The following is a 26,161-nucleotide window of genomic DNA, read 5'->3' as shown; positions in this document are numbered from 1 at the left end:
TTCTTTACTACAAAATAAATCCAATGCATTCACATCATCATCATCATCATCATCACACGACAGTGTAAAGTGACCTGGTCCAGGAACGTCTCCACAGCTAGGCACCTTGCAGTACTCCCAACGTGTCTCTGGGTCTGTAGTGTAGCACCAGGGCATCCTCTCATTGTCTGGGTTCCTGCAGTAGTTCAGGTCCAGGCCTCTGACAGGAACACAAACAACCACTCATATTGGTTAAGTCACAGTCAGTCTGTATCTTCAAGACATTAAAACACAGACAAATGCAATGCTCTGCTCTTGTTTGAGTAAAAACAAGTTGCCCAATCTCGTGGGTTGATCTTACTTGGATGGGTAGTTGTCTGGAGTTCTGTTGTGCTTTTGGGGCGTCTGAGCTGCCCAGGCCTGACAGGCTTTCCCAGACGTTGTCACGGCAACAGTTCCCCTGTAGGCAACGCCGTCGCCTGTGCTACAGGTGAGCTCCTCCACCACCGTGGGAGGCTTAGAAGCTACGGGAGAGGGAGAGAGATGGGAGAGTGAGGAAAACTCCCTGGGCGTTAGTGAACTCATATTTGAATTATTTTTATGTGAAAGAGCAGGGGGTCATGGGGAGGGTCCTGCTTTTTGCTCCATAAATGAGGCACTGTGCTTTTACCAGTATTTCCAGCATTATCCTGCAAGTGTTGCTGCAGGTAGAAAATCCTAGGAAATATTCTGTAATTGACACAAGCTGTCTTCAAACAATCAATCAACGTCTGGTTGTGATCGTGTGTTCGGGCGGGGTATCACCTGAGCCAGGAAAGGCGTAGCTTTGCGAATCTTGATCGCACAAAACCTATTATTTGGCAAGGGAATACTATTTGTAGATCAGTCGTTCTACACCTTATTTTGCTCAAGCTGATCTTCTCCAACAGACTCGGAAGTTGTAGCTACAAATTGATCAATTAGGGGCAATTAAAGGGGAGGAGAGTCAATGAAACCAAACATGGAAGTACAGTCTATATAAAAGTACAGTAAATGGAAAGACCAGAATATAGTGTGTAAATATCCTGCTGGGACACTCGCTGCATATGACAATAATATACACTGAGTATACCAAACATTAGGAACACCTTCCTAATACTGAGTCTGGGCATGGACTTTACAAGGTGTCAAGTATTCCACAGGGATGTTGGCCCATGTTGACTCCAATACTTCTCACAGTTGTGTCAAGTTGGCTGGATGTCCTTTGGGTGGTGGACCATTCTTGATACACATGGGAAACTGTTGAGCGTGAAAAACACAGCAGCGTTGCAGTTCTTGACACAAACCGGTGTGCCTGGCAGCTAATACCATACCCTGTTCAAAGGCACTTAAATATTTAGTCTTGCCAATTCACCCTCTGAATGGCACATATACACAATTCATGTCTCAAAAAGTAGCCTAAAACATTAGGCTTCTTTACTACAAAATAAATCCAATGCATTCACATCATCATCATCATCATCATCACACGACAGTGTAAAGTGACCTGGTCCAGGAACGTCTCCACAGCTAGGCACCTTGCAGTACTCCCAACGTGTCTCTGGGTCTGTAGTGTAGCACCAGGGCATCCTCTCATTGTCTGGGTTCCTGCAGTAGTTCAGGTCCAGGCCTCTGACAGGAACACAAACAACCACTCATATTGGTTAAGTCACAGTCAGTCTGTATCTTCAAGACATTAAAACACAGACAAATGCAATGCTCTGCTCTTGTTTGAGTAAAAACAAGTTGCCCAATCTCGTGGGTTGATCTTACTTGGATGGGTAGTTGTCTGGAGTTCTGTTGTGCTTTTGGGGCGTCTGAGCTGCCCAGGCCTGACAGGCTTTCCCAGACGTTGTCACGGCAACAGTTCCCCTGTAGGCAACGCCGTCGCCTGTGCTACAGGTGAGCTCCTCCACCACCGTGGGAGGCTTAGAAGCTACGGGAGAGGGAGAGAGATGGGAGAGTGAGGAAAACTCCCTGGGCGTTAGTGAACTCATATTTGAATTATTTTTATGTGAAAGAGCAGGGGGTCATGGGGAGGGTCCTGCTTTTTGCTCCATAAATGAGGCACTGTGCTTTTACCAGTATTTCCAGCATTATCCTGCAAGTGTTGCTGCAGGTAGAAAATCCTAGGAAATATTCTGTAATTGACACAAGCTGTCTTCAAACAATCAATCAACGTCTGGTTGTGATCGTGTGTTCGGGCGGGGTATCACCTGAGCCAGGAAAGGCGTAGCTTTGCGAATCTTGATCGCACAAAACCTATTATTTGGCAAGGGAATACTATTTGTAGATCAGTCGTTCTACACCTTATTTTGCTCAAGCTGATCTTCTCCAACAGACTCGGAAGTTGTAGCTACAAATTGATCAATTAGGGGCAATTAAAGGGGAGGAGAGTCAATGAAACCAAACATGGAAGTACAGTCTATATAAAAGTACAGTAAATGGAAAGACCAGAATATAGTGTGTAAATATCCTGCTGGGACACTCGCTGCATATGACAATAATATACACTGAGTATACCAAACATTAGGAACACCTTCCTAATACTGAGTCTGGGCATGGACTTTACAAGGTGTCAAGTATTCCACAGGGATGTTGGCCCATGTTGACTCCAATACTTCTCACAGTTGTGTCAAGTTGGCTGGATGTCCTTTGGGTGGTGGACCATTCTTGATACACATGGGAAACTGTTGAGCGTGAAAAACACAGCAGCGTTGCAGTTCTTGACACAAACCGGTGTGCCTGGCAGCTAATACCATACCCTGTTCAAAGGCACTTAAATATTTAGTCTTGCCAATTCACCCTCTGAATGGCACATATACACAATTCATGTCTCAAAAAGTAGCCTAAAACATTAGGCTTCTTTACTACAAAATAAATCCAATGCATTCACATCATCATCATCATCATCATCACACGACAGTGTAAAGTGACCTGGTCCAGGAACGTCTCCACAGCTAGGCACCTTGCAGTACTCCCAACGTGTCTCTGGGTCTGTAGTGTAGCACCAGGGCATCCTCTCATTGTCTGGGTTCCTGCAGTAGTTCAGGTCCAGGCCTCTGACAGGAACACAAACAACCACTCATATTGGTTAAGTCACAGTCAGTCTGTATCTTCAAGACATTAAAACACAGACAAATGCAATGCTCTGCTCTTGTTTGAGTAAAAATAAAGTTGCCCAATCTCGTGGGTTGATCTTACTTGGATGGGTAGTTGTCTGGAGTTCTGTTGTGCTTTTGGGGCGTCTGAGCTGCCCAGGCCTGACAGGCTTTCCCAGACGTTGTCACGGCAACAGTTCCCCTGTAGGCAACGCCGTCGCCTGTGCTACAGGTGAGCTCCTCCACCACCGTGGGAGGCTTAGAAGCTACGGGAGAGGGAGAGAGATGGGAGAGTGAGGAAAACTCCCTGGGCGTTAGTGAACTCATATTTGAATTATTTTTATGTGAAAGAGCAGGGGGTCATGGGGAGGGTCCTGCTTTTTGCTCCATAAATGAGGCACTGTGCTTTTACCAGTATTTCCAGCATTATCCTGCAAGTGTTGCTGCAGGTAGAAAATCCTAGGAAATATTCTGTAATTGACACAAGCTGTCTTCAAACAATCAATCAACGTCTGGTTGTGATCGTGTGTTCGGGCGGGGTATCACCTGAGCCAGGAAAGGCGTAGCTTTGCGAATCTTGATCGCACAAAACCTATTATTTGGCAAGGGAATACTATTTGTAGATCAGTCGTTCTACACCTTATTTTGCTCAAGCTGATCTTCTCCAACAGACTCGGAAGTTGTAGCTACAAATTGATCAATTAGGGGCAATTAAAGGGGAGGAGAGTCAATGAAACCAAACATGGAAGTACAGTCTATATAAAAGTACAGTAAATGGAAAGACCAGAATATAGTGTGTAAATATCCTGCTGGGACACTCGCTGCATATGACAATAATATACACTGAGTATACCAAACATTAGGAACACCTTCCTAATACTGAGTCTGGGCATGGACTTTACAAGGTGTCAAGTATTCCACAGGGATGTTGGCCCATGTTGACTCCAATACTTCTCACAGTTGTGTCAAGTTGGCTGGATGTCCTTTGGGTGGTGGACCATTCTTGATACACATGGGAAACTGTTGAGCGTGAAAAACACAGCAGCGTTGCAGTTCTTGACACAAACCGGTGTGCCTGGCAGCTAATACCATACCCTGTTCAAAGGCACTTAAATATTTAGTCTTGCCAATTCACCCTCTGAATGGCACATATACACAATTCATGTCTCAAAAAGTAGCCTAAAACATTAGGCTTCTTTACTACAAAATAAATCCAATGCATTCACATCATCATCATCATCATCATCACACGACAGTGTAAAGTGACCTGGTCCAGGAACGTCTCCACAGCTAGGCACCTTGCAGTACTCCCAACGTGTCTCTGGGTCTGTAGTGTAGCACCAGGGCATCCTCTCATTGTCTGGGTTCCTGCAGTAGTTCAGGTCCAGGCCTCTGACAGGAACACAAACAACCACTCATATTGGTTAAGTCACAGTCAGTCTGTATCTTCAAGACATTAAAACACAGACAAATGCAATGCTCTGCTCTTGTTTGAGTAAAAACAAGTTGCCCAATCTCGTGGGTTGATCTTACTTGGATGGGTAGTTGTCTGGAGTTCTGTTGTGCTTTTGGGGCGTCTGAGCTGCCCAGGCCTGACAGGCTTTCCCAGACGTTGTCACGGCAACAGTTCCCCTGTAGGCAACGCCGTCGCCTGTGCTACAGGTGAGCTCCTCCACCACCGTGGGAGGCTTAGAAGCTACGGGAGAGGGAGAGAGATGGGAGAGTGAGGAAAACTCCCTGGGCGTTAGTGAACTCATATTTGAATTATTTTTATGTGAAAGAGCAGGGGGTCATGGGGAGGGTCCTGCTTTTTGCTCCATAAATGAGGCACTGTGCTTTTACCAGTATTTCCAGCATTATCCTGCAAGTGTTGCTGCAGGTAGAAAATCCTAGGAAATATTCTGTAATTGACACAAGCTGTCTTCAAACAATCAATCAACGTCTGGTTGTGATCGTGTGTTCGGGCGGGGTATCACCTGAGCCAGGAAAGGCGTAGCTTTGCGAATCTTGATCGCACAAAACCTATTATTTGGCAAGGGAATACTATTTGTAGATCAGTCGTTCTACACCTTATTTTGCTCAAGCTGATCTTCTCCAACAGACTCGGAAGTTGTAGCTACAAATTGGTCAATTAGGGGCAATTAAAGGGGAGGAGAGTCAATGAAACCAAACATGGAAGTACAGTCTATATAAAAGTACAGTAAATGGAAAGACCAGAATATAGTGTGTAAATATCCTGCTGGGACACTCGCTGCATATGACAATAATATACACTGAGTATACCAAACATTAGGAACACCTTCCTAATACTGAGTCTGGGCATGGACTTTACAAGGTGTCAAGTATTCCACAGGGATGTTGGCCCATGTTGACTCCAATACTTCTCACAGTTGTGTCAAGTTGACTGGATGTCCTTTGGGTGGTGGACCATTCTTGATACACATGGGAAACTGTTGAGCGTGAAAAACACAGCAGCGTTGCAGTTCTTGACACAAACCGGTGCGCCTGGCAGCTAATACCATACCCTGTTCAAAGGCACTTAAATATTTAGTCTTGCCAATTCACCCTCTGAATGGCACATATACACAATTCATGTCTCAAAAAGTAGCCTAAAACATTAGGCTTCTTTACTACAAAATAAATCCAATGCATTCACATCATCATCATCATCATCATCACACGACAGTGTAAAGTGACCTGGTCCAGGAACGTCTCCACAGCTAGGCACCTTGCAGTACTCCCAACGTGTCTCTGGGTCTGTAGTGTAGCACCAGGGCATCCTCTCATTGTCTGGGTTCCTGCAGTAGTTCAGGTCCAGGCCTCTGACAGGAACACAAACAACCACTCATATTGGTTAAGTCACAGTCAGTCTGTATCTTCAAGACATTAAAACACAGACAAATGCAATGCTCTGCTCTTGTTTGAGTAAAAACAAGTTGCCCAATCTCGTGGGTTGATCTTACTTGGATGGGTAGTTGTCTGGAGTTCTGTTGTGCTTTTGGGGCGTCTGAGCTGCCCAGGCCTGACAGGCTTTCCCAGACGTTGTCACGGCAACAGTTCCCCTGTAGGCAACGCCGTCGCCTGTGCTACAGGTGAGCTCCTCCACCACCGTGGGAGGCTTAGAAGCTACGGGAGAGGGAGAGAGATGGGAGAGTGAGGAAAACTCCCTGGGCGTTAGTGAACTCATATTTGAATTATTTTTATGTGAAAGAGCAGGGGGTCATGGGGAGGGTCCTGCTTTTTGCTCCATAAATGAGGCACTGTGCTTTTACCAGTATTTCCAGCATTATCCTGCAAGTGTTGCTGCAGGTAGAAAATCCTAGGAAATATTCTGTAATTGACACAAGCTGTCTTCAAACAATCAATCAACGTCTGGTTGTGATCGTGTGTTCGGGCGGGGTATCACCTGAGCCAGGAAAGGCGTAGCTTTGCGAATCTTGATCGCACAAAACCTATTATTTGGCAAGGGAATACTATTTGTAGATCAGTCGTTCTACACCTTATTTTGCTCAAGCTGATCTTCTCCAACAGACTCGGAAGTTGTAGCTACAAATTGGTCAATTAGGGGCAATTAAAGGGGAGGAGAGTCAATGAAACCAAACATGGAAGTACAGTCTATATAAAAGTACAGTAAATGGAAAGACCAGAATATAGTGTGTAAATATCCTGCTGGGACACTCGCTGCATATGACAATAATATACACTGAGTATACCAAACATTAGGAACACCTTCCTAATACTGAGTCTGGGCATGGACTTTACAAGGTGTCAAGTATTCCACAGGGATGTTGGCCCATGTTGACTCCAATACTTCTCACAGTTGTGTCAAGTTGACTGGATGTCCTTTGGGTGGTGGACCATTCTTGATACACATGGGAAACTGTTGAGCGTGAAAAACACAGCAGCGTTGCAGTTCTTGACACAAACCGGTGCGCCTGGCAGCTAATACCATACCCTGTTCAAAGGCACTTAAATATTTAGTCTTGCCAATTCACCCTCTGAATGGCACATATACACAATTCATGTCTCAAAAAGTAGCCTAAAACATTAGGCTTCTTTACTACAAAATAAATCCAATGCATTCACATCATCATCATCATCATCATCATCACACGACAGTGTAAAGTGACCTGGTCCAGGAACGTCTCCACAGCTAGGCACCTTGCAGTACTCCCAACGTGTCTCTGGGTCTGTAGTGTAGCACCAGGGCATCCTCTCATTGTCTGGGTTCCTGCAGTAGTTCAGGTCCAGGCCGCTGACAGGAACACAAACAACCACTCATATTGGTTAAGTCACAGTCAGTCTGTATCTTCAAGACATTAAAACACAGACAAATGCAATGCTCTGCTCTTGTTTGAGTAAAAACAAGTTGCCCAATCTCGTGGGTTGATCTTACTTGGATGGGTAGTTGTCTGGAGTTCTGTTGTGCTTTTGGGGCGTCTGAGCTGCCCAGGCCTGACAGGCTTTCCCAGACGTTGTCACGGCAACAGTTCCCCTGTAGGCAACGCCGTCGCCTGTGCTACAGGTGAGCTCCTCCACCACCGTGGGAGGCTTAGAAGCTACGGGAGAGGGAGAGAGATGGGAGAGTGAGGAAAACTCCCTGGGCGTTAGTGAACTCATATTTGAATTATTTTTATGTGAAAGAGCAGGGGGTCATGGGGAGGGTCCTGCTTTTTGCTCCATAAATGAGGCACTGTGCTTTTACCAGTATTTCCAGCATTATCCTGCAAGTGTTGCTGCAGGTAGAAAATCCTAGGAAATATTCTGTAATTGACACAAGCTGTCTTCAAACAATCAATCAACGTCTGGTTGTGATCGTGTGTTCGGGCGGGGTATCACCTGAGCCAGGAAAGGCGTAGCTTTGCGAATCTTGATCGCACAAAACCTATTATTTGGCAAGGGAATACTATTTGTAGATCAGTCGTTCTACACCTTATTTTGCTCAAGCTGATCTTCTCCAACAGACTCGGAAGTTGTAGCTACAAATTGATCAATTAGGGGCAATTAAAGGGGAGGAGAGTCAATGAAACCAAACATGGAAGTACAGTCTATATAAAAGTACAGTAAATGGAAAGACCAGAATATAGTGTGTAAATATCCTGCTGGGACACTCGCTGCATATGACAATAATATACACTGAGTATACCAAACATTAGGAACACCTTCCTAATACTGAGTCTGGGCATGGACTTTACAAGGTGTCAAGTATTCCACAGGGATGTTGGCCCATGTTGACTCCAATACTTCTCACAGTTGTGTCAAGTTGACTGGATGTCCTTTGGGTGGTGGACCATTCTTGATACACATGGGAAACTGTTGAGCGTGAAAAACACAGCAGCGTTGCAGTTCTTGACACAAACCGGTGCGCCTGGCAGCTAATACCATACCCTGTTCAAAGGCACTTAAATATTTAGTCTTGCCAATTCACCCTCTGAATGGCACATATACACAATTCATGTCTCAAAAAGTAGCCTAAAACATTAGGCTTCTTTACTACAAAATAAATCCAATGCATTCACATCATCATCATCATCATCATCATCACACGACAGTGTAAAGTGACCTGGTCCAGGAACGTCTCCACAGCTAGGCACCTTGCAGTACTCCCAACGTGTCTCTGGGTCTGTAGTGTAGCACCAGGGCATCCTCTCATTGTCTGGGTTCCTGCAGTAGTTCAGGTCCAGGCCGCTGACAGGAACACAAACAACCACTCATATTGGTTAAGTCACAGTCAGTCTGTATCTTCAAGACATTAAAACACAGACAAATGCAATGCTCTGCTCTTGTTTGAGTAAAAACAAGTTGCCCAATCTCGTGGGTTGATCTTACTTGGATGGGTAGTTGTCTGGAGTTCTGTTGTGCTTTTGGGGCGTCTGAGCTGCCCAGGCCTGACAGGCTTTCCCAGACGTTGTCACGGCAACAGTTCCCCTGTAGGCAACGCCGTCGCCTGTGCTACAGGTGAGCTCCTCCACCACCGTGGGAGGCTTAGAAGCTACGGGAGAGGGAGAGAGATGGGAGAGTGAGGAAAACTCCCTGGGCGTTAGTGAACTCATATTTGAATTATTTTTATGTGAAAGAGCAGGGGGTCATGGGGAGGGTCCTGCTTTTTGCTCCATAAATGAGGCACTGTGCTTTTACCAGTATTTCCAGCATTATCCTGCAAGTGTTGCTGCAGGTAGAAAATCCTAGGAAATATTCTGTAATTGACACAAGCTGTCTTCAAACAATCAATCAACGTCTGGTTGTGATCGTGTGTTCGGGCGGGGTATCACCTGAGCCAGGAAAGGCGTAGCTTTGCGAATCTTGATCGCACAAAACCTATTATTTGGCAAGGGAATACTATTTGTAGATCAGTCGTTCTACACCTTATTTTGCTCAAGCTGATCTTCTCCAACAGACTCGGAAGTTGTAGCTACAAATTGATCAATTAGGGGCAATTAAAGGGGAGGAGAGTCAATGAAACCAAACATGGAAGTACAGTCTATATAAAAGTACAGTAAATGGAAAGACCAGAATATAGTGTGTAAATATCCTGCTGGGACACTCGCTGCATATGACAATAATATACACTGAGTATACCAAACATTAGGAACACCTTCCTAATACTGAGTCTGGGCATGGACTTTACAAGGTGTCAAGTATTCCACAGGGATGTTGGCCCATGTTGACTCCAATACTTCTCACAGTTGTGTCAAGTTGGCTGGATGTCCTTTGGGTGGTGGACCATTCTTGATACACATGGGAAACTGTTGAGCGTGAAAAACACAGCAGCGTTGCAGTTCTTGACACAAACCGGTGTGCCTGGCAGCTAATACCATACCCTGTTCAAAGGCACTTAAATATTTAGTCTTGCCAATTCACCCTCTGAATGGCACATATACACAATTCATGTCTCAAAAAGTAGCCTAAAACATTAGGCTTCTTTACTACAAAATAAATCCAATGCATTCACATCATCATCATCATCATCATCACACGACAGTGTAAAGTGACCTGGTCCAGGAACGTCTCCACAGCTAGGCACCTTGCAGTACTCCCAACGTGTCTCTGGGTCTGTAGTGTAGCACCAGGGCATCCTCTCATTGTCTGGGTTCCTGCAGTAGTTCAGGTCCAGGCCTCTGACAGGAACACAAACAACCACTCATATTGGTTAAGTCACAGTCAGTCTGTATCTTCAAGACATTAAAACACAGACAAATGCAATGCTCTGCTCTTGTTTGAGTAAAAACAAGTTGCCCAATCTCGTGGGTTGATCTTACTTGGATGGGTAGTTGTCTGGAGTTCTGTTGTGCTTTTGGGGCGTCTGAGCTGCCCAGGCCTGACAGGCTTTCCCAGACGTTGTCACGGCAACAGTTCCCCTGTAGGCAACGCCGTCGCCTGTGCTACAGGTGAGCTCCTCCACCACCGTGGGAGGCTTAGAAGCTACGGGAGAGGGAGAGAGATGGGAGAGTGAGGAAAACTCCCTGGGCGTTAGTGAACTCATATTTGAATTATTTTTATGTGAAAGAGCAGGGGGTCATGGGGAGGGTCCTGCTTTTTGCTCCATAAATGAGGCACTGTGCTTTTACCAGTATTTCCAGCATTATCCTGCAAGTGTTGCTGCAGGTAGAAAATCCTAGGAAATATTCTGTAATTGACACAAGCTGTCTTCAAACAATCAATCAACGTCTGGTTGTGATCGTGTGTTCGGGCGGGGTATCACCTGAGCCAGGAAAGGCGTAGCTTTGCGAATCTTGATCGCACAAAACCTATTATTTGGCAAGGGAATACTATTTGTAGATCAGTCGTTCTACACCTTATTTTGCTCAAGCTGATCTTCTCCAACAGACTCGGAAGTTGTAGCTACAAATTGGTCAATTAGGGGCAATTAAAGGGGAGGAGAGTCAATGAAACCAAACATGGAAGTACAGTCTATATAAAAGTACAGTAAATGGAAAGACCAGAATATAGTGTGTAAATATCCTGCTGGGACACTCGCTGCATATGACAATAATATACACTGAGTATACCAAACATTAGGAACACCTTCCTAATACTGAGTCTGGGCATGGACTTTACAAGGTGTCAAGTATTCCACAGGGATGTTGGCCCATGTTGACTCCAATACTTCTCACAGTTGTGTCAAGTTGACTGGATGTCCTTTGGGTGGTGGACCATTCTTGATACACATGGGAAACTGTTGAGCGTGAAAAACACAGCAGCGTTGCAGTTCTTGACACAAACCGGTGCGCCTGGCAGCTAATACCATACCCTGTTCAAAGGCACTTAAATATTTAGTCTTGCCAATTCACCCTCTGAATGGCACATATACACAATTCATGTCTCAAAAAGTAGCCTAAAACATTAGGCTTCTTTACTACAAAATAAATCCAATGCATTCACATCATCATCATCATCATCATCACACGACAGTGTAAAGTGACCTGGTCCAGGAACGTCTCCACAGCTAGGCACCTTGCAGTACTCCCAACGTGTCTCTGGGTCTGTAGTGTAGCACCAGGGCATCCTCTCATTGTCTGGGTTCCTGCAGTAGTTCAGGTCCAGGCCTCTGACAGGAACACAAACAACCACTCATATTGGTTAAGTCACAGTCAGTCTGTATCTTCAAGACATTAAAACACAGACAAATGCAATGCTCTGCTCTTGTTTGAGTAAAAACAAGTTGCCCAATCTCGTGGGTTGATCTTACTTGGATGGGTAGTTGTCTGGAGTTCTGTTGTGCTTTTGGGGCGTCTGAGCTGCCCAGGCCTGACAGGCTTTCCCAGACATTGTCACGGCAACAGTTCCCCTGTAGGCAACGCCGTCGCCTGTGCTACAGGTGAGCTCCTCCACCACCGTGGGAGGCTTAGAAGCTACGGGAGAGGGAGAGAGATGGGAGAGTGAGGAAAACTCCCTGGGCGTTAGTGAACTCATATTTGAATTATTTTTATGTGAAAGAGCAGGGGGTCATGGGGAGGGTCCTGCTTTTTGCTCCATAAATGAGGCACTGTGCTTTTACCAGTATTTCCAGCATTATCCTGCAAGTGTTGCTGCAGGTAGAAAATCCTAGGAAATATTCTGTAATTGACACAAGCTGTCTTCAAACAATCAATCAACGTCTGGTTGTGATCGTGTGTTCGGGCGGGGTATCACCTGAGCCAGGAAAGGCGTAGCTTTGCGAATCTTGATCGCACAAAACCTATTATTTGGCAAGGGAATACTATTTGTAGATCAGTCGTTCTACACCTCATTTTGCTCAAGCTGATCTTCTCCAACAGACTCGGAAGTTGTAGCTACAAATTGGTCAATTAGGGGCAATTAAAGGGGAGAGTCAATGAAACCAAACATGGAAGTACAGTCTATATAAAAGTACAGTAAATGGAAAGACCAGAATATAGTGTGTAAATATCCTGCTGGGACACTCGCTGCATATGACAATAATATACACTGAGTATACCAAACATTAGGAACACCTTCCTAATACTGAGTCTGGGCATGGACTTTACAAGGTGTCAAGTATTCCACAGGGATGTTGGCCCATGTTGACTCCAATACTTCTCACAGTTGTGTCAAGTTGGCTGGATGTCCTTTGGGTGGTGGACCACTCTTGATACACATGGGAAACTGTTGAGCGTGAAAAACACAGCAGCGTTGCAGTTCTTGACACAAACCGGTGCGCCTGGCAGCTAATACCATACCCTGTTCAAAGGCACTTAAATATTTAGTCTTGCCAATTCACCCTCTGAATGGCACATATACACAATTCATGTCTCAAAAAGTAGCCTAAAACATTAGGCTTCTTTACTACAAAATAAATCCAATGCATTCACATCATCATCATCATCATCACACGACAGTGTAAAGTGACCTGGTCCAGGAACGTCTCCACAGCTAGGCACCTTGCAGTACTCCCAACGTGTCTCTGGGTCTGTAGTGTAGCACCAGGGCATCCTCTCATTGTCTGGGTTCCTGCAGTAGTTCAGGGTCAGGCCGCTGACAGGAACACAAACAACCACTCATATTGGTTAAGTCACAGTCAGTCTGTATCTTCAAGACATTAAAACACAGACAAATGCAATGCTCTGCTCTTGTTTAAGTAAAAACAAGTTGCCCAATCTCGTGGGTTGATCTTACTTGGATGGGTAGTTGTCTGGAGTTCTGTTGTGCTTTTGGGGCGTCTGAGCTGCCCAGGCCTGACAGGCTTTCCCAGACGTTGTCACGGCAACAGTTCCCCTGTAGGCAACGCCGTCGCCTGTGCTACAGGTGAGCTCCTCCACCACCGTGGGAGGCTTAGAAGCTACGGGAGAGGGAGAGAGATGGGAGAGTGAGGAAAACTCCCTGGGCGTTAGTGAACTCATATTTGAATTATTTTTATGTGAAAGAGCAGGGGGTCATGGGGAGGGTCCTGCTTTTTGCTCCATAAATGAGGCACTGTGCTTTTACCAGTATTTCCAGCATTATCCTGCAAGTGTTGCTGCAGGTAGAAAATCCTAGGAAATATTCTGTAATTGACACAAGCTGTCTTCAAACAATCAATCAACGTCTGGTTGTGATCGTGTGTTCGGGCGGGGTATCACCTGAGCCAGGAAAGGCGTAGCTTTGCTTATCTTGATCGCACAAAACCTATTATTTGGCAAGGGAATACTATTTGTAGATCAGTCGTTCTACACCTCATTTTGCTCAAGCTGATCTTCTCCAACAGACTCGGAAGTTGTAGCTACAAATTGGTCAATTAGGGGCAATTAAAGGGGAGGAGAGTCAATGAAACCAAACATGGAAGTACAGTCTATATAAAAGTACAGTAAATGGAAAGACCAGAATATAGTGTGTAAATATCCTGCTGGGACACTCGCTGCATATGCCAATAATATACACTGAGTATACCAAACATTAGGAACACCTTCCTAATACTGAGTCTGGGCATGGACTTTACAAGGTGTCAAGTATTCCACAGGGATGTTGGCCCATGTTGACTCCAATACTTCTCACAGTTGTGTCAAGTTGGCTGGATGTCCTTTGGGTGGTGGACCATTCTTGATACACATGGGAAACTGTTGAGCGTGAAAAACACAGCAGCGTTGCAGTTCCTGACACAAACCGGTGTGCCTGGCAGCTAATACCATACCCTGTTCAAAGGCACTTAAATATTTAGTCTTGCCAATTCACCCTCTGAATGGCACATATACACAATTCATGTCTCAAAAAGTAGCCTAAAACATTAGGCTTCTTTACTACAAAATAAATCCAATGCATTCACATCATCATCATCATCATCATCATCACACGACAGTGTAAAGTGACCTGGTCCAGGAACGTCTCCACAGCTAGGCACCTTGCAGTACTCCCAACGTGTCTCTGGGTCTGTAGTGTAGCACCAGGGCATCCTCTCATTGTCTGGGTTCCTGCAGTAGTTCAGGGTCAGGCCGCTGACAGGAACACAAACAACCACTCATATTGGTTAAGTCACAGTCAGTCTGTATCTTCAAGACATTAAAACACAGACAAATGCAATGCTCTGCTCTTGTTTAAGTAAAAACAAGTTGCCCAATCTCGTGGGTTGATCTTACTTGGATGGGTAGTTGTCTGGAGTTCTGTTGTGCTTTTGGGGCGTCTGAGCTGCCCAGGCCTGACAGGCTTTCCCAGACGTTGTCACGGCAACAGTTCCCCTGTAGGCAACGCCGTCGCCTGTGCTACAGGTGAGCTCCTCCACCACCGTGGGAGGCTTAGAAGCTACGGGAGAGGGAGAGAGATGGGAGAGTGAGGAAAACTCCCTGGGCGTTAGTGAACTCATATTTGAATTATTTTTATGTGAAAGAGCAGGGGGTGATGGGGAGGGTCCTGCTTTTTGCTCCATAAATGAGGCACTGTGCTTTTACCAGTATTTCCAGCATTATCCTGCAAGTGTTGCTGCAGGTAGAAAATCCTAGGAAATATTCTGTAATTGACACAAGCTGTCTTCAAACAATCAATCAACGTCTGGTTGTGATCGTGTGTTCGGGCGGGGTATCACCTGAGCCAGGAAAGGCGTAGCTTTGCGAATCTTGATCGCACAAAACCTATTATTTGGCAAGGGAATACTATTTGTAGATCAGTCGTTCTACACCTCATTTTGCTCAAGCTGATCTTCTCCAACAGACTCGGAAGTTGTAGCTACAAATTGGTCAATTAGGGGCAATTAAAGGGGAGAGTCAATGAAACCAAACATGGAAGTACAGTCTATATAAAAGTACAGTAAATGGAAAGACCAGAATATAGTGTGTAAATATCCTGCTGGGACACTCGCTGCATATGACAATAATATACACTGAGTATACCAAACATTAGGAACACCTTCCTAATACTGAGTCTGGGCATGGACTTTACAAGGTGTCAAGTATTCCACAGGGATGTTGGCCCATGTTGACTCCAATACTTCTCACAGTTGTGCCAAGTTGGCTGGATGTCCTTTGGGTGGTGGACCATTCTTGATACACATGGGAAACTGTTGAGCGTGAAAAACACAGCAGCGTTGCAGTTCCTGACACAAACCGGTGTGCCTGGCAGCTAATACCATACCCTGTTCAAAGGCACTTAAATATTTAGTCTTGCCAATTCACCCTCTGAATGGCACATATACACAATTCATGTCTCAAAAAGTAGCCTAAAACATTAGGCTTCTTTACTACAAAATAAATCCAATGCATTCACATCATCATCATCATCATCATCATCATCACACGACAGTGTAAAGTGACCTGGTCCAGGAACGTCTCCACAGCTAGGCACCTTGCAGTACTCCCAACGTGTCTCTGGGTCTGTAGTGTAGCACCAGGGCATCCTCTCATTGTCTGGGTTCCTGCAGTAGTTCAGGGTCAGGCCGCTGACAGGAACACAAACAACCACTCATATTGGTTAAGTCACAGTCAGTCTGTATCTTCAAGACATTAAAACACAGACAAATGCAATGCTCTGCTCTTGTTTAAGTAAAAACAAGTTGCCCAATCTCGTGGGTTGATCTTACTTGGATGGGTAGTTGTCTGGAGTTCTGTTGTGCTTTTGGGGCGTCTGAGCTGCCCAGGCCTGACAGGCTTTCCCAGACGTTGTCACGGCAACAGTTCCCCTGTAGGCAACGCCGTCGCCTGTGCTACAGGTGAGCTCCTCCACCACCGTGGGAGGCTTAGAAGCTACGGGAGAGGGAGAGAGATGGGAGAGTGAGGAAAACTCCCTGGGCGTTAGTGAACTCATATTTGAATTATTTTTATGTGAAAGAGCAGGGGGTGATGGGGAGGGTCCTGCTTTTTGCTCCATAAATGAGGCACTGTGCTTTTACCAGTATTTCCAGCATTATCCTGCAAGTGTTGCTGCAGGTAGAAAATCCTAGGAAATATTCTGTAATTGACACAAGCTGTCTTCAAACAATCAATCAACGTCTGGTTGTGATCGTGTGTTCGGGCGGGGTATCACCTGAGCCAGGAAAGGCGTAGCTTTGCGAATCTTGATCGCACAAAACCTATTATTTGGCAAGGGAATACTATTTGTAGATCAGTCGTTCTACACCTCATTTTGCTCAAGCTGATCTTCTCCAACAGACTCGGAAGTTGTAGCTACAAATTGGTCAATTAGGGGCAATTAAAGGGGAGAGTCAATGAAACCAAACATGGAAGTACAGTCTATATAAAAGTACAGTAAATGGAAAGACCAGAATATAGTGTGTAAATATCCTGCTGGGACACTCGCTGCATATGACAATAATATACACTGAGTATACCAAACATTAGGAACACCTTCCTAATACTGAGTCTGGGCATGGACTTTACAAGGTGTCAAGTATTCCACAGGGATGTTGGCCCATGTTGACTCCAATACTTCTCACAGTTGTGCCAAGTTGGCTGGATGTCCTTTGGGTGGTGGACCATTCTTGATACACATGGGAAACTGTTGAGCGTGAAAAACACAGCAGCGTTGCAGTTCCTGACACAAACCGGTGTGCCTGGCAGCTAATACCATACCCTGTTCAAAGGCACTTAAATATTTAGTCTTGCCAATTCACCCTCTGAATGGCACATATACACAATTCATGTCTCAAAAAGTAGCCTAAAACATTAGGCTTCTTTACTACAAAATAAATCCAATGCATTCACATCATCATCATCATCATCATCATCATCACACGACAGTGTAAAGTGACCTGGTCCAGGAACGTCTCCACAGCTAGGCACCTTGCAGTACTCCCAACGTGTCTCTGGGTCTGTAGTGTAGCACCAGGGCATCCTCTCATTGTCTGGGTTCCTGCAGTAGTTCAGGGTCAGGCCGCTGACAGGAACACAAACAACCACTCATATTGGTTAAGTCACAGTCAGTCTGTATCTTCAAGACATTAAAACACAGACAAATGCAATGCTCTGCTCTTGTTTAAGTAAAAACAAGTTGCCCAATCTCGTGGGTTGATCTTACTTGGATGGGTAGTTGTCTGGAGTTCTGTTGTGCTTTTGGGGCGTCTGAGCTGCCCAGGCCTGACAGGCTTTCCCAGACGTTGTCACGGCAACAGTTCCCCTGTAGGCAACGCCGTCGCCTGTGCTACAGGTGAGCTCCTCCACCACCGTGGGAGGCTTAGAAGCTACGGGAGAGGGAGAGAGATGGGAGAGTGAGGAAAACTCCCTGGGCGTTAGTGAACTCATATTTGAATTATTTTTATGTGAAAGAGCAGGGGGTGATGGGGAGGGTCCTGCTTTTTGCTCCATAAATGAGGCACTGTGCTTTTACCAGTATTTCCAGCATTATCCTGCAAGTGTTGCTGCAGGTAGAAAATCCTAGGAAATATTCTGTAATTGACACAAGCTGTCTTCAAACAATCAATCAACGTCTGGTTGTGATCGTGTGTTCGGGCGGGGTATCACCTGAGCCAGGAAAGGCGTAGCTTTGCGAATCTTGATCGCACAAAACCTATTATTTGGCAAGGGAATACTATTTGTAGATCAGTCGTTCTACACCTCATTTTGCTCAAGCTGATCTTCTCCAACAGACTCGGAAGTTGTAGCTACAAATTGGTCAATTAGGGGCAATTAAAGGGGAGAGTCAATGAAACCAAACATGGAAGTACAGTCTATATAAAAGTACAGTAAATGGAAAGACCAGAATATAGTGTGTAAATATCCTGCTGGGACACTCGCTGCATATGACAATAATATACACTGAGTATACCAAACATTAGGAACACCTTCCTAATACTGAGTCTGGGCATGGACTTTACAAGGTGTCAAGTATTCCACAGGGATGTTGGCCCATGTTGACTCCAATACTTCTCACAGTTGTGTCAAGTTGGCTGGATGTCCTTTGGGTGGTGGACCACTCTTGATACACATGGGAAACTGTTGAGCGTGAAAAACACAGCAGCGTTGCAGTTCTTGACACAAACCGGTGCGCCTGGCAGCTAATACCATACCCTGTTCAAAGGCACTTAAATATTTAGTCTTGCCAATTCACCCTCTGAATGGCACATATACACAATTCATGTCTCAAAAAGTAGCCTAAAACATTAGGCTTCTTTACTACAAAATAAATCCAATGCATTCACATCATCATCATCATCATCATCACACGACAGTGTAAAGTGACCTGGTCCAGGAACGTCTCCACAGCTAGGCACCTTGCAGTACTCCCAACGTGTCTCTGGGTCTGTAGTGTAGCACCAGGGCATCCTCTCATTGTCTGGGTTCCTGCAGTAGTTCAGGTCCAGGCCGCTGACAGGAACACAAACAACCACTCATATTGGTTAAGTCACAGTCAGTCTGTATCTTCAAGACATTAAAAAACAGAACAAATGCAATGCTCTGCTCTTGTTTGAGTAAAAACAAGTTGCCCAATCTCGTGGGTTGATCTTACTTGGATGGGTAGTTGTCTGGAGTTCTGTTGTGCTTTTGGGGCGTCTGAGCTGCCCAGGCCTGACAGGCTTTCCCAGACGTTGTCACGGCAACAGTTCCCCTGTAGGCAACGCCGTCGCCTGTGCTACAGGTGAGCTCCTCCACCACCGTGGGAGGCTTAGAAGCTACGGGAGAGGGAGAGAGATGGGAGAGTGAGGAAAACTCCCTGGGCGTTAGTGAACTCATATTTGAATTATTTTTATGTGAAAGAGCAGGGGGTGATGGGGAGGGTCCTGCTTTTTGCTCCATAAATGAGGCACTGTGCTTTTACCAGTATTTCCAGCATTATCCTGCAAGTGTTGCTGCAGGTAGAAAATCCTAGGAAATATTCTGTAATTGACACAAGCTGTCTTCAAACAATCAATCAACGTCTGGTTGTGATCGTGTGTTCGGGCGGGGTATCACCTGAGCCAGGAAAGGCGTAGCTTTGCGAATCTTGATCGCACAAAACCTATTATTTGGCAAGGGAATACTATTTGTAGATCAGTCGTTCTACACCTCATTTTGCTCAAGCTGATCTTCTCCAACAGACTCGGAAGTTGTAGCTACAAATTGGTCAATTAGGGGCAATTAAAGGGGAGAGTCAATGAAACCAAACATGGAAGTACAGTCTATATAAAAGTACAGTAAATGGAAAGACCAGAATATAGTGTGTAAATATCCTGCTGGGACACTCGCTGCATATGACAATAATATACACTGAGTATACCAAACATTAGGAACACCTTCCTAATACTGAGTCTGGGCATGGACTTTACAAGGTGTCAAGTATTCCACAGGGATGTTGGCCCATGTTGACTCCAATACTTCTCACAGTTGTGTCAAGTTGGCTGGATGTCCTTTGGGTGGTGGACCACTCTTGATACACATGGGAAACTGTTGAGCGTGAAAAACACAGCAGCGTTGCAGTTCTTGACACAAACCGGTGCGCCTGGCAGCTAATACCATACCCTGTTCAAAGGCACTTAAATATTTAGTCTTGCCAATTCACCCTCTGAATGGCACATATACACAATTCATGTCTCAAAAAGTAGCCTAAAACATTAGGCTTCTTTACTACAAAATAAATCCAATGCATTCACATCATCATCATCATCATCACACGACAGTGTAAAGTGACCTGGTCCAGGAACGTCTCCACAGCTAGGCACCTTGCAGTACTCCCAACGTGTCTCTGGGTCTGTAGTGTAGCACCAGGGCATCCTCTCATTGTCTGGGTTCCTGCAGTAGTTCAGGTCCAGGCCGCTGACAGGAACACAAACAACCACTCATATTGGTTAAGTCACAGTCAGTCTGTATCTTCAAGACATTAAAAAACAGAACAAATGCAATGCTCTGCTCTTGTTTGAGTAAAAACAAGTTGCCCAATCTCGTGGGTTGATCTTACTTGGATGGGTAGTTGTCTGGAGTTCTGTTGTGCTTTTGGGGCGTCTGAGCTGCCCAGGCCTGACAGGCTTTCCCAGACGTTGTCACGGCAACAGTTCCCCTGTAGGCAACGCCGTCGCCTGTGCTACAGGTGAGCTCCTCCACCACCGTGGGAGGCTTAGAAGCTACGGGAGAGGGAGAGAGATGGGAGAGTGAGGAAAACTCCCTGGGCGTTAGTGAACTCATATTTGAATTATTTTTATGTGAAAGAGCAGGGGGTGATGGGGAGGGTCCTGCTTTTTGCTCCATAAATGAGGCACTGTGCTTTTACCAGTATTTCCAGCATTATCCTGCAAGTGTTGCTGCAGGTAGAAAATCCTAGGAAATATTCTGTAATTGACACAAGCTGTCTTCAAACAATCAATCAACGTCTGGTTGTGATCGTGTGTTCGGGCGGGGTATCACCTGAGCCAGGAAAGGCGTAGCTTTGCGAATCTTGATCGCACAAAACCTATTATTTGGCAAGGGAATACTATTTGTAGATCAGTCGTTCTACACCTTATTTTGCTCAAGCTGATCTTCTCCAACAGACTCGGAAGTTGTAGCTACAAATTGGTCAATTAGGGGCAATTAAAGGGGAGAGTCAATGAAACCAAACATGGAAGTACAGTCTATATAAAAGTACAGTAAATGGAAAGACCAGAATATAGTGTGTAAATATCCTGCTGGGACACTCGCTGCATATGACAATAATATACACTGAGTATACCAAACATTAGGAACACCTTCCTAATACTGAGTCTGGGCATGGACTTTACAAGGTGTCAAGTATTCCACAGGGATGTTGGCCCATGTTGATGTAACGGATGTGAAATGGCTAGCTAGTTAGCGGGTACGCGCTAGTAGCATTTCAATCAGTTACGTCACTTGCTCTGAGACTTTAAGTAGGGTTGCCCCTTGCTCTGCAAGGGCCGCGGCCTTTGTGGAGCGATGGGTAACGATGCTTCGTGGGCAACCGTTGTTGATGTGTGCAGAGGGTCCCTGGTTCGCGCCCGTGTCGGGGCGAGGGGACGGTTTAAAGTTATACTGTTACATTGATGCTGTTGACCCGGATCACTGGTTGCTGCGGAAAAGGAGGAGGTTGAAAGGGGGGTGAGTGTAACGGATGTGAAATGGCTAGCTAGTTAGCGGGTACGCGCTAGTAGCATTTCAATCAGTTACGTCACTTGCTCTGAGACTTTAAGTAGGGTTGCCCCTTGCTCTGCAAGGGCCGCGGCCTTTGTGGAGCGATGGGTAACGATGCTTCGTGGGCGACCGTTGTTGATGTGTGCAGAGGGTCCCTGGTTCGCGCCCGTGTCGGGGCGAGGGGACGACGTAAAGTTATACTGTTACATTGACTCCAATACTTCTCACAGTTGTGCCAAGTTGGCTGGATGTCCTTTGGGTGGTGGACCATTCTTGATACACATGGGAAACTGTTGAGCGTGAAAAACACAGCAGCGTTGCAGTTCTTGACACAAACCGGTGCGCCTGGCAGCTAATACCATACCCTGTTCAAAGGCACTTAAATATTTAGTCTTGCCAATTCACCCTCTGAATGGCACATATACACAATTTATGTCTCAAAAAGTAGCCTAAAAACATTAGGCTTCTTTACTACAAACGAAAATGTTTGAAATCAAGAAATAGAAAAGCATCTCCATAATAACGGAGAAATTCACTGACACAAATTCACTGACACAACAGCACTTTAGAAATAAAACACTTCCAAATTACACCTACTGTATTAACAAAGTGATGTTATGATGAGGAAAAGTGACTAAAAAAGCGAGTCAACTATTTGTTTAAAGATATATACTCTGAATTGTCTCTATAGCAGAGCCCTTTTTGTTTCTTAGTAGGACTCTTTTGGGTTCCATGTATAACCCTCTGTGGAAAGGGTTCTACATGGAACCTAAAAGGGATCTACCTGGAACCAAAAAAAAGTGGTTCTTCAAAGGGTTCTCCTATGGGGACAGCCAAAGAACCCTTTTAGGTTCTAGATAGCACTTTTGTTTCTAAGAGTGTAATCTGCTTTTGGGATTTTAACTTTTATACCAACATGACATCAGCTATTTGATCATCTTATTGGCAGTGGGGAAATAACAAGATATTAAGGGTACCGCTGCAGTCCTGGACGTTGCAGGTCTCCCACCTGGTCTCAGGGTCTTTGGTGTAGCACCAGGGTCCTTTGCTGTCGCCATCTGGGTTTCTACAGAAGTTGGACTCCAGGTCGGCATTGGGGTGTGTTGAAGGGGTCATGCTGTGGGAATGATTCTGTGAATTTACTTCTGCTGCAAAGAAATCTAACCTTACAAGTTGCTTGTAGTCAATAATATGTAAATAAAATACTTTATAGGAATATGAGAAATATTGTAGGTGTGTGTGAGCATACTTGGGGTTATGGGGGTATTTTGATGCCCATCTCTGGCATGTCTTCCCTGATTTTGTTTTGGACTTAGTTCCTCTGTAGTCCATACCGATTCCATTCACACACTCCATCAAGTACACTATAAAGACATAGAATAGCATGTCTCAACAGTAGTAGGTGGGTGGCTTGGTTAATAATCTTTGAGATTTTATTAGGCAAGTTCAGCAATGCACTAAACACCCCTCTTGGGTAATCAAAAAGCATCATCAGGCCTTTACTATCTGAGACGTTGTCATATATGGTCAGTATGTATTTGATATACCGTATGTACCTCCCACTGAAGGACTGATTGGACTGGGTTGTTTAGATAATCTGCATCACCTCTTCTGTTTGCTTACAGACACAGTCCAAACCTCTTACTGGACTCTCCACAGAGGTCAGCTAAATATTAACCGAAAATAATGTTGACTAATGTTGATGGACTAAATAATGTTGACAATCACATGAAACTCACAGTCCTACATTTAGATTCGAAAATGTGTAATCCATTATGCATTAATGATGATAGGAAGCCCTTTCAGGCCTAGCTACTTATCGAGAAAATTTAAAAAACTTTAGGACTTGCCTTTCTTTTCGTAGAGAGCTGTGCTGGTTCTTCTCAGAACATGCTCTGTTTTGGTGTTTGCTGGTATTGTCAAACATTCTTGATCCTTTTCAATGTATATAAAGGACCTGCCAAGAAACATTCAGAATGAAATCTGACTATGTAACTCATGTGTAAATCATTATCACTGTTCATGTAATGGCCATAAGCCTTAAGTTACCTGCAAGTGAAAGCTGTTTCAGCGTTACACTTGATGGCACATTCTAGGACCGTGCCTACTGAGTACTCCCTCTTCAATATAGACATAATCCGGGCGCCCTCTGTTTTTGCATATTCATCCAGGACACCCGCACTGACTAAATAGACAAACAGATAAGAAATAATGAGTAAGACTGAATTTGCTTACAATAGCTCTGTGATGCAAAGCTAAAACTCAATGGTTTCAGGGCTAAACTGCTGTTAAAGACCACTATAGAATGGAGGTTGCAACATGAAGGTATATTGACAGACTAGCCATTTGTGGAGTGGACATACACCACAGACAAAAAAACAAGTTATTTCAAAACCATTTACAACTAAGAGAAATACATAGAACTGTTTGTGTAATGAACAGTGTTTTAACACAACATTGTTCCTATTACTCTTAAATACAGTGCAAAAAGTATTTACTCATTCTTCCACAGTAGCCTACTTATACTACAGCAGTAAATCTAGACCAATAAGGCACGAGAGGTTGTGGTATATGGCCAATATACCACAGCTAAGAGCTGTTCTTATGCACGACGCATTGCGGAGTGCCTGGACACAGCCCTTAGCCGTGGTATATTTGCCATAATCCACAAACCCCAGAGGTGCCTTACTGCTATTATGAACTGGTTACCAACGTAATTAGAGCAGTACAAATAAACGTTTTGTCATACCCGTGGTATACGTCTGATATACCACGGCTGTCAGCCAATCAGCATTCAGGGGTCGAACCACCCAGTTTATGAATAGTAATTAAACTGGTTGTGGTAGAATATGTACACATAGGATATACAGTATAAATGATGAGGGTGGCAGGTAGCCTAGCGTTTAAGAGGGTTGGACCAGTAACTGAAAAGTTGCTGGTTCGAATCCCTGAGCCGACGAGGTGAAAACTCTGCCGATGTGCACTTGAGCAAGGCACTTAACCTTAATTGCTCCTGTAAGTCGCTCCGTATAGCCAATCAGTATTCAGGACTCGAACCCCCCAGTTTATAAAGGCTAATAATGAGTTACAATACACTGTACAGTAGGCCGATCTGCGAGATTAATTACATAGTAAGAAGAAGAATACAGTTTTAAGGTTTGACAGAAGATAATCTTACAAAATTATTAGATTAAAGAACTAAGCACACCTGAAGTAAATTCATAAGCACAGGAACTTAGCAAAAAACTTCCGTGTACAGATAGAACTCATTTGTGAATAAATGTTCAATTTGCAAGTATAAACACTGTGTGGGAGTCCTTCAGTTCACTTCAATTTAAAATGTGTAAAATGATGCCAGCTGTATCTTACCTGCAGAGAAAAGGACGCCTAGCAACACTGCTTTGTACAGGTCCATGATGCGGCACTGTCAAGCAGTGCATACAAACTCACCAGTGGGATACGTTTTGTGTCGTTTAAGCCATGTCAGTGAGACAAATAGATAGATTTCACTCATCAGTCAATCATTGGCCTAACAAGCACATGGAGCAGAGGTCAGGCTCTGTTTGTCAATTGGCTTTTATTCCATTCACATACATAGTACTGTCATGATGTACAGTAGGCTACAGCTCCTTTCAGCCTAACTGATGGTGAAATCTTTCATCCATAACTAATTTTTATACTGTATGAGGGATTTGTATTCTAATCAATGATGTTGTGTCACTCTGTATGTACAGCCACATCTCAAAACCCCTATTAGAAATCAAAGGCAGAGGTAGAAGTGTTTAGTGACATGTTTTAGTGCAACAATCAATAGGTTTATGCAATAAATTAAAGAATATTCAAATGTTTCAGGTGTTTTGTTTCAGAGCATTTCATTTTGATAACAAATTATCTGTGTATACTAGTTCTGTGTAAAATCGATATTGGTGGTTAATTATCAGCTAATAGAGACCAATGTCCTCTTTTGCAAACAGAACTTTACCAAACAACCTACTTTTGTAATTGAGTAATTCCCTGAATCGCCTCATTTCAGGTCCTTGCTATTCTTTTTGCAAAAATTACTGTAACGGCTCCCTCTCATTCATTCATTTTGCCTCAGATATGAGAGACAGGGAAGGTGAGCTGAGAGGGGTAATTATAGGTATATAATGATACCATACTATTAGTTGTAGGAATTGTATTTCACATTAGGCCTATTCTCCCTCTCAGGCAAACCTGTTCTTCCTCGATTAGGGTTCATTTTGGGATACACGTCACCTCGGCGGGAAGTGGGAACGACATTACATGGCTGCATGACAGATAGATACATCAATATTTTTGACTGCATCTGCATGTTAGAAAAAACTATCGTTGTTGGCTAATAGCCAATGTCAGATAGCCTACCTTATTTGGCCATCTTAGAAGAATTCATATCAGAAAAAACTTCTGAAACTTTTACCGCCGAAAGTGCCATTGTTTGGCGCCATACTACAGGATTCGTTCAACCGCTACTCCTTTGCAGTAAAGTTCTTGACTATATGCTTCTAGAGACAATGTATGCCTAGCCCTCCATAGCCATTAGCCTACATTTCTCAGTATACATTACTATTGTATACGACCTTTTAAACGAATGAGTAATTTGTTAATTTAATGGTA

The 26,161-nt window shown here is 44.4% G+C and overlaps 1 protein-coding gene across 1 annotated transcript; it reads right to left on the bottom strand.

Annotated features, from left to right (window-relative positions):
* Nucleotides 1-8: 8 nt before the first annotated feature.
* On the bottom strand, nt 9-25,005 carry LOC129848525 (apolipoprotein(a)-like; the record flags this gene model as incomplete). The annotated part of the gene is made up of 35 exons (XM_055915683.1): nt 24,896-25,005; nt 23,576-23,711; nt 23,377-23,483; nt 22,776-22,890; nt 22,504-22,643; nt 20,364-20,526; nt 20,097-20,221; nt 18,939-19,101; nt 18,672-18,796; nt 17,511-17,673; nt 17,245-17,369; nt 16,078-16,240; nt 15,812-15,936; nt 14,645-14,807; nt 14,379-14,503; nt 13,212-13,374; nt 12,946-13,070; nt 11,788-11,950; nt 11,522-11,646; nt 10,358-10,520; nt 10,092-10,216; nt 8,928-9,090; nt 8,662-8,786; nt 7,495-7,657; nt 7,229-7,353; nt 6,062-6,224; nt 5,796-5,920; nt 4,632-4,794; nt 4,366-4,490; nt 3,202-3,364; nt 2,935-3,059; nt 1,771-1,933; nt 1,505-1,629; nt 341-503; nt 9-199 (listed from the first exon to the last, which is right to left on the bottom strand). Coding segments are annotated over exons 1-35 (4,930 nt in total), but the record flags the coding sequence as incomplete, so codon positions are not given.
* Nucleotides 25,006-26,161: the final 1,156 nt, after the last annotated feature.

This window comes from Salvelinus fontinalis, unplaced genomic scaffold (genome assembly GCF_029448725.1).
Source record: "Salvelinus fontinalis isolate EN_2023a unplaced genomic scaffold, ASM2944872v1 scaffold_1041, whole genome shotgun sequence".
Classification (NCBI taxonomy): Eukaryota; Metazoa; Chordata; class Actinopteri; order Salmoniformes; family Salmonidae; genus Salvelinus; species Salvelinus fontinalis.
This window is presented reverse-complemented; position numbering and strand designations above follow the sequence as displayed.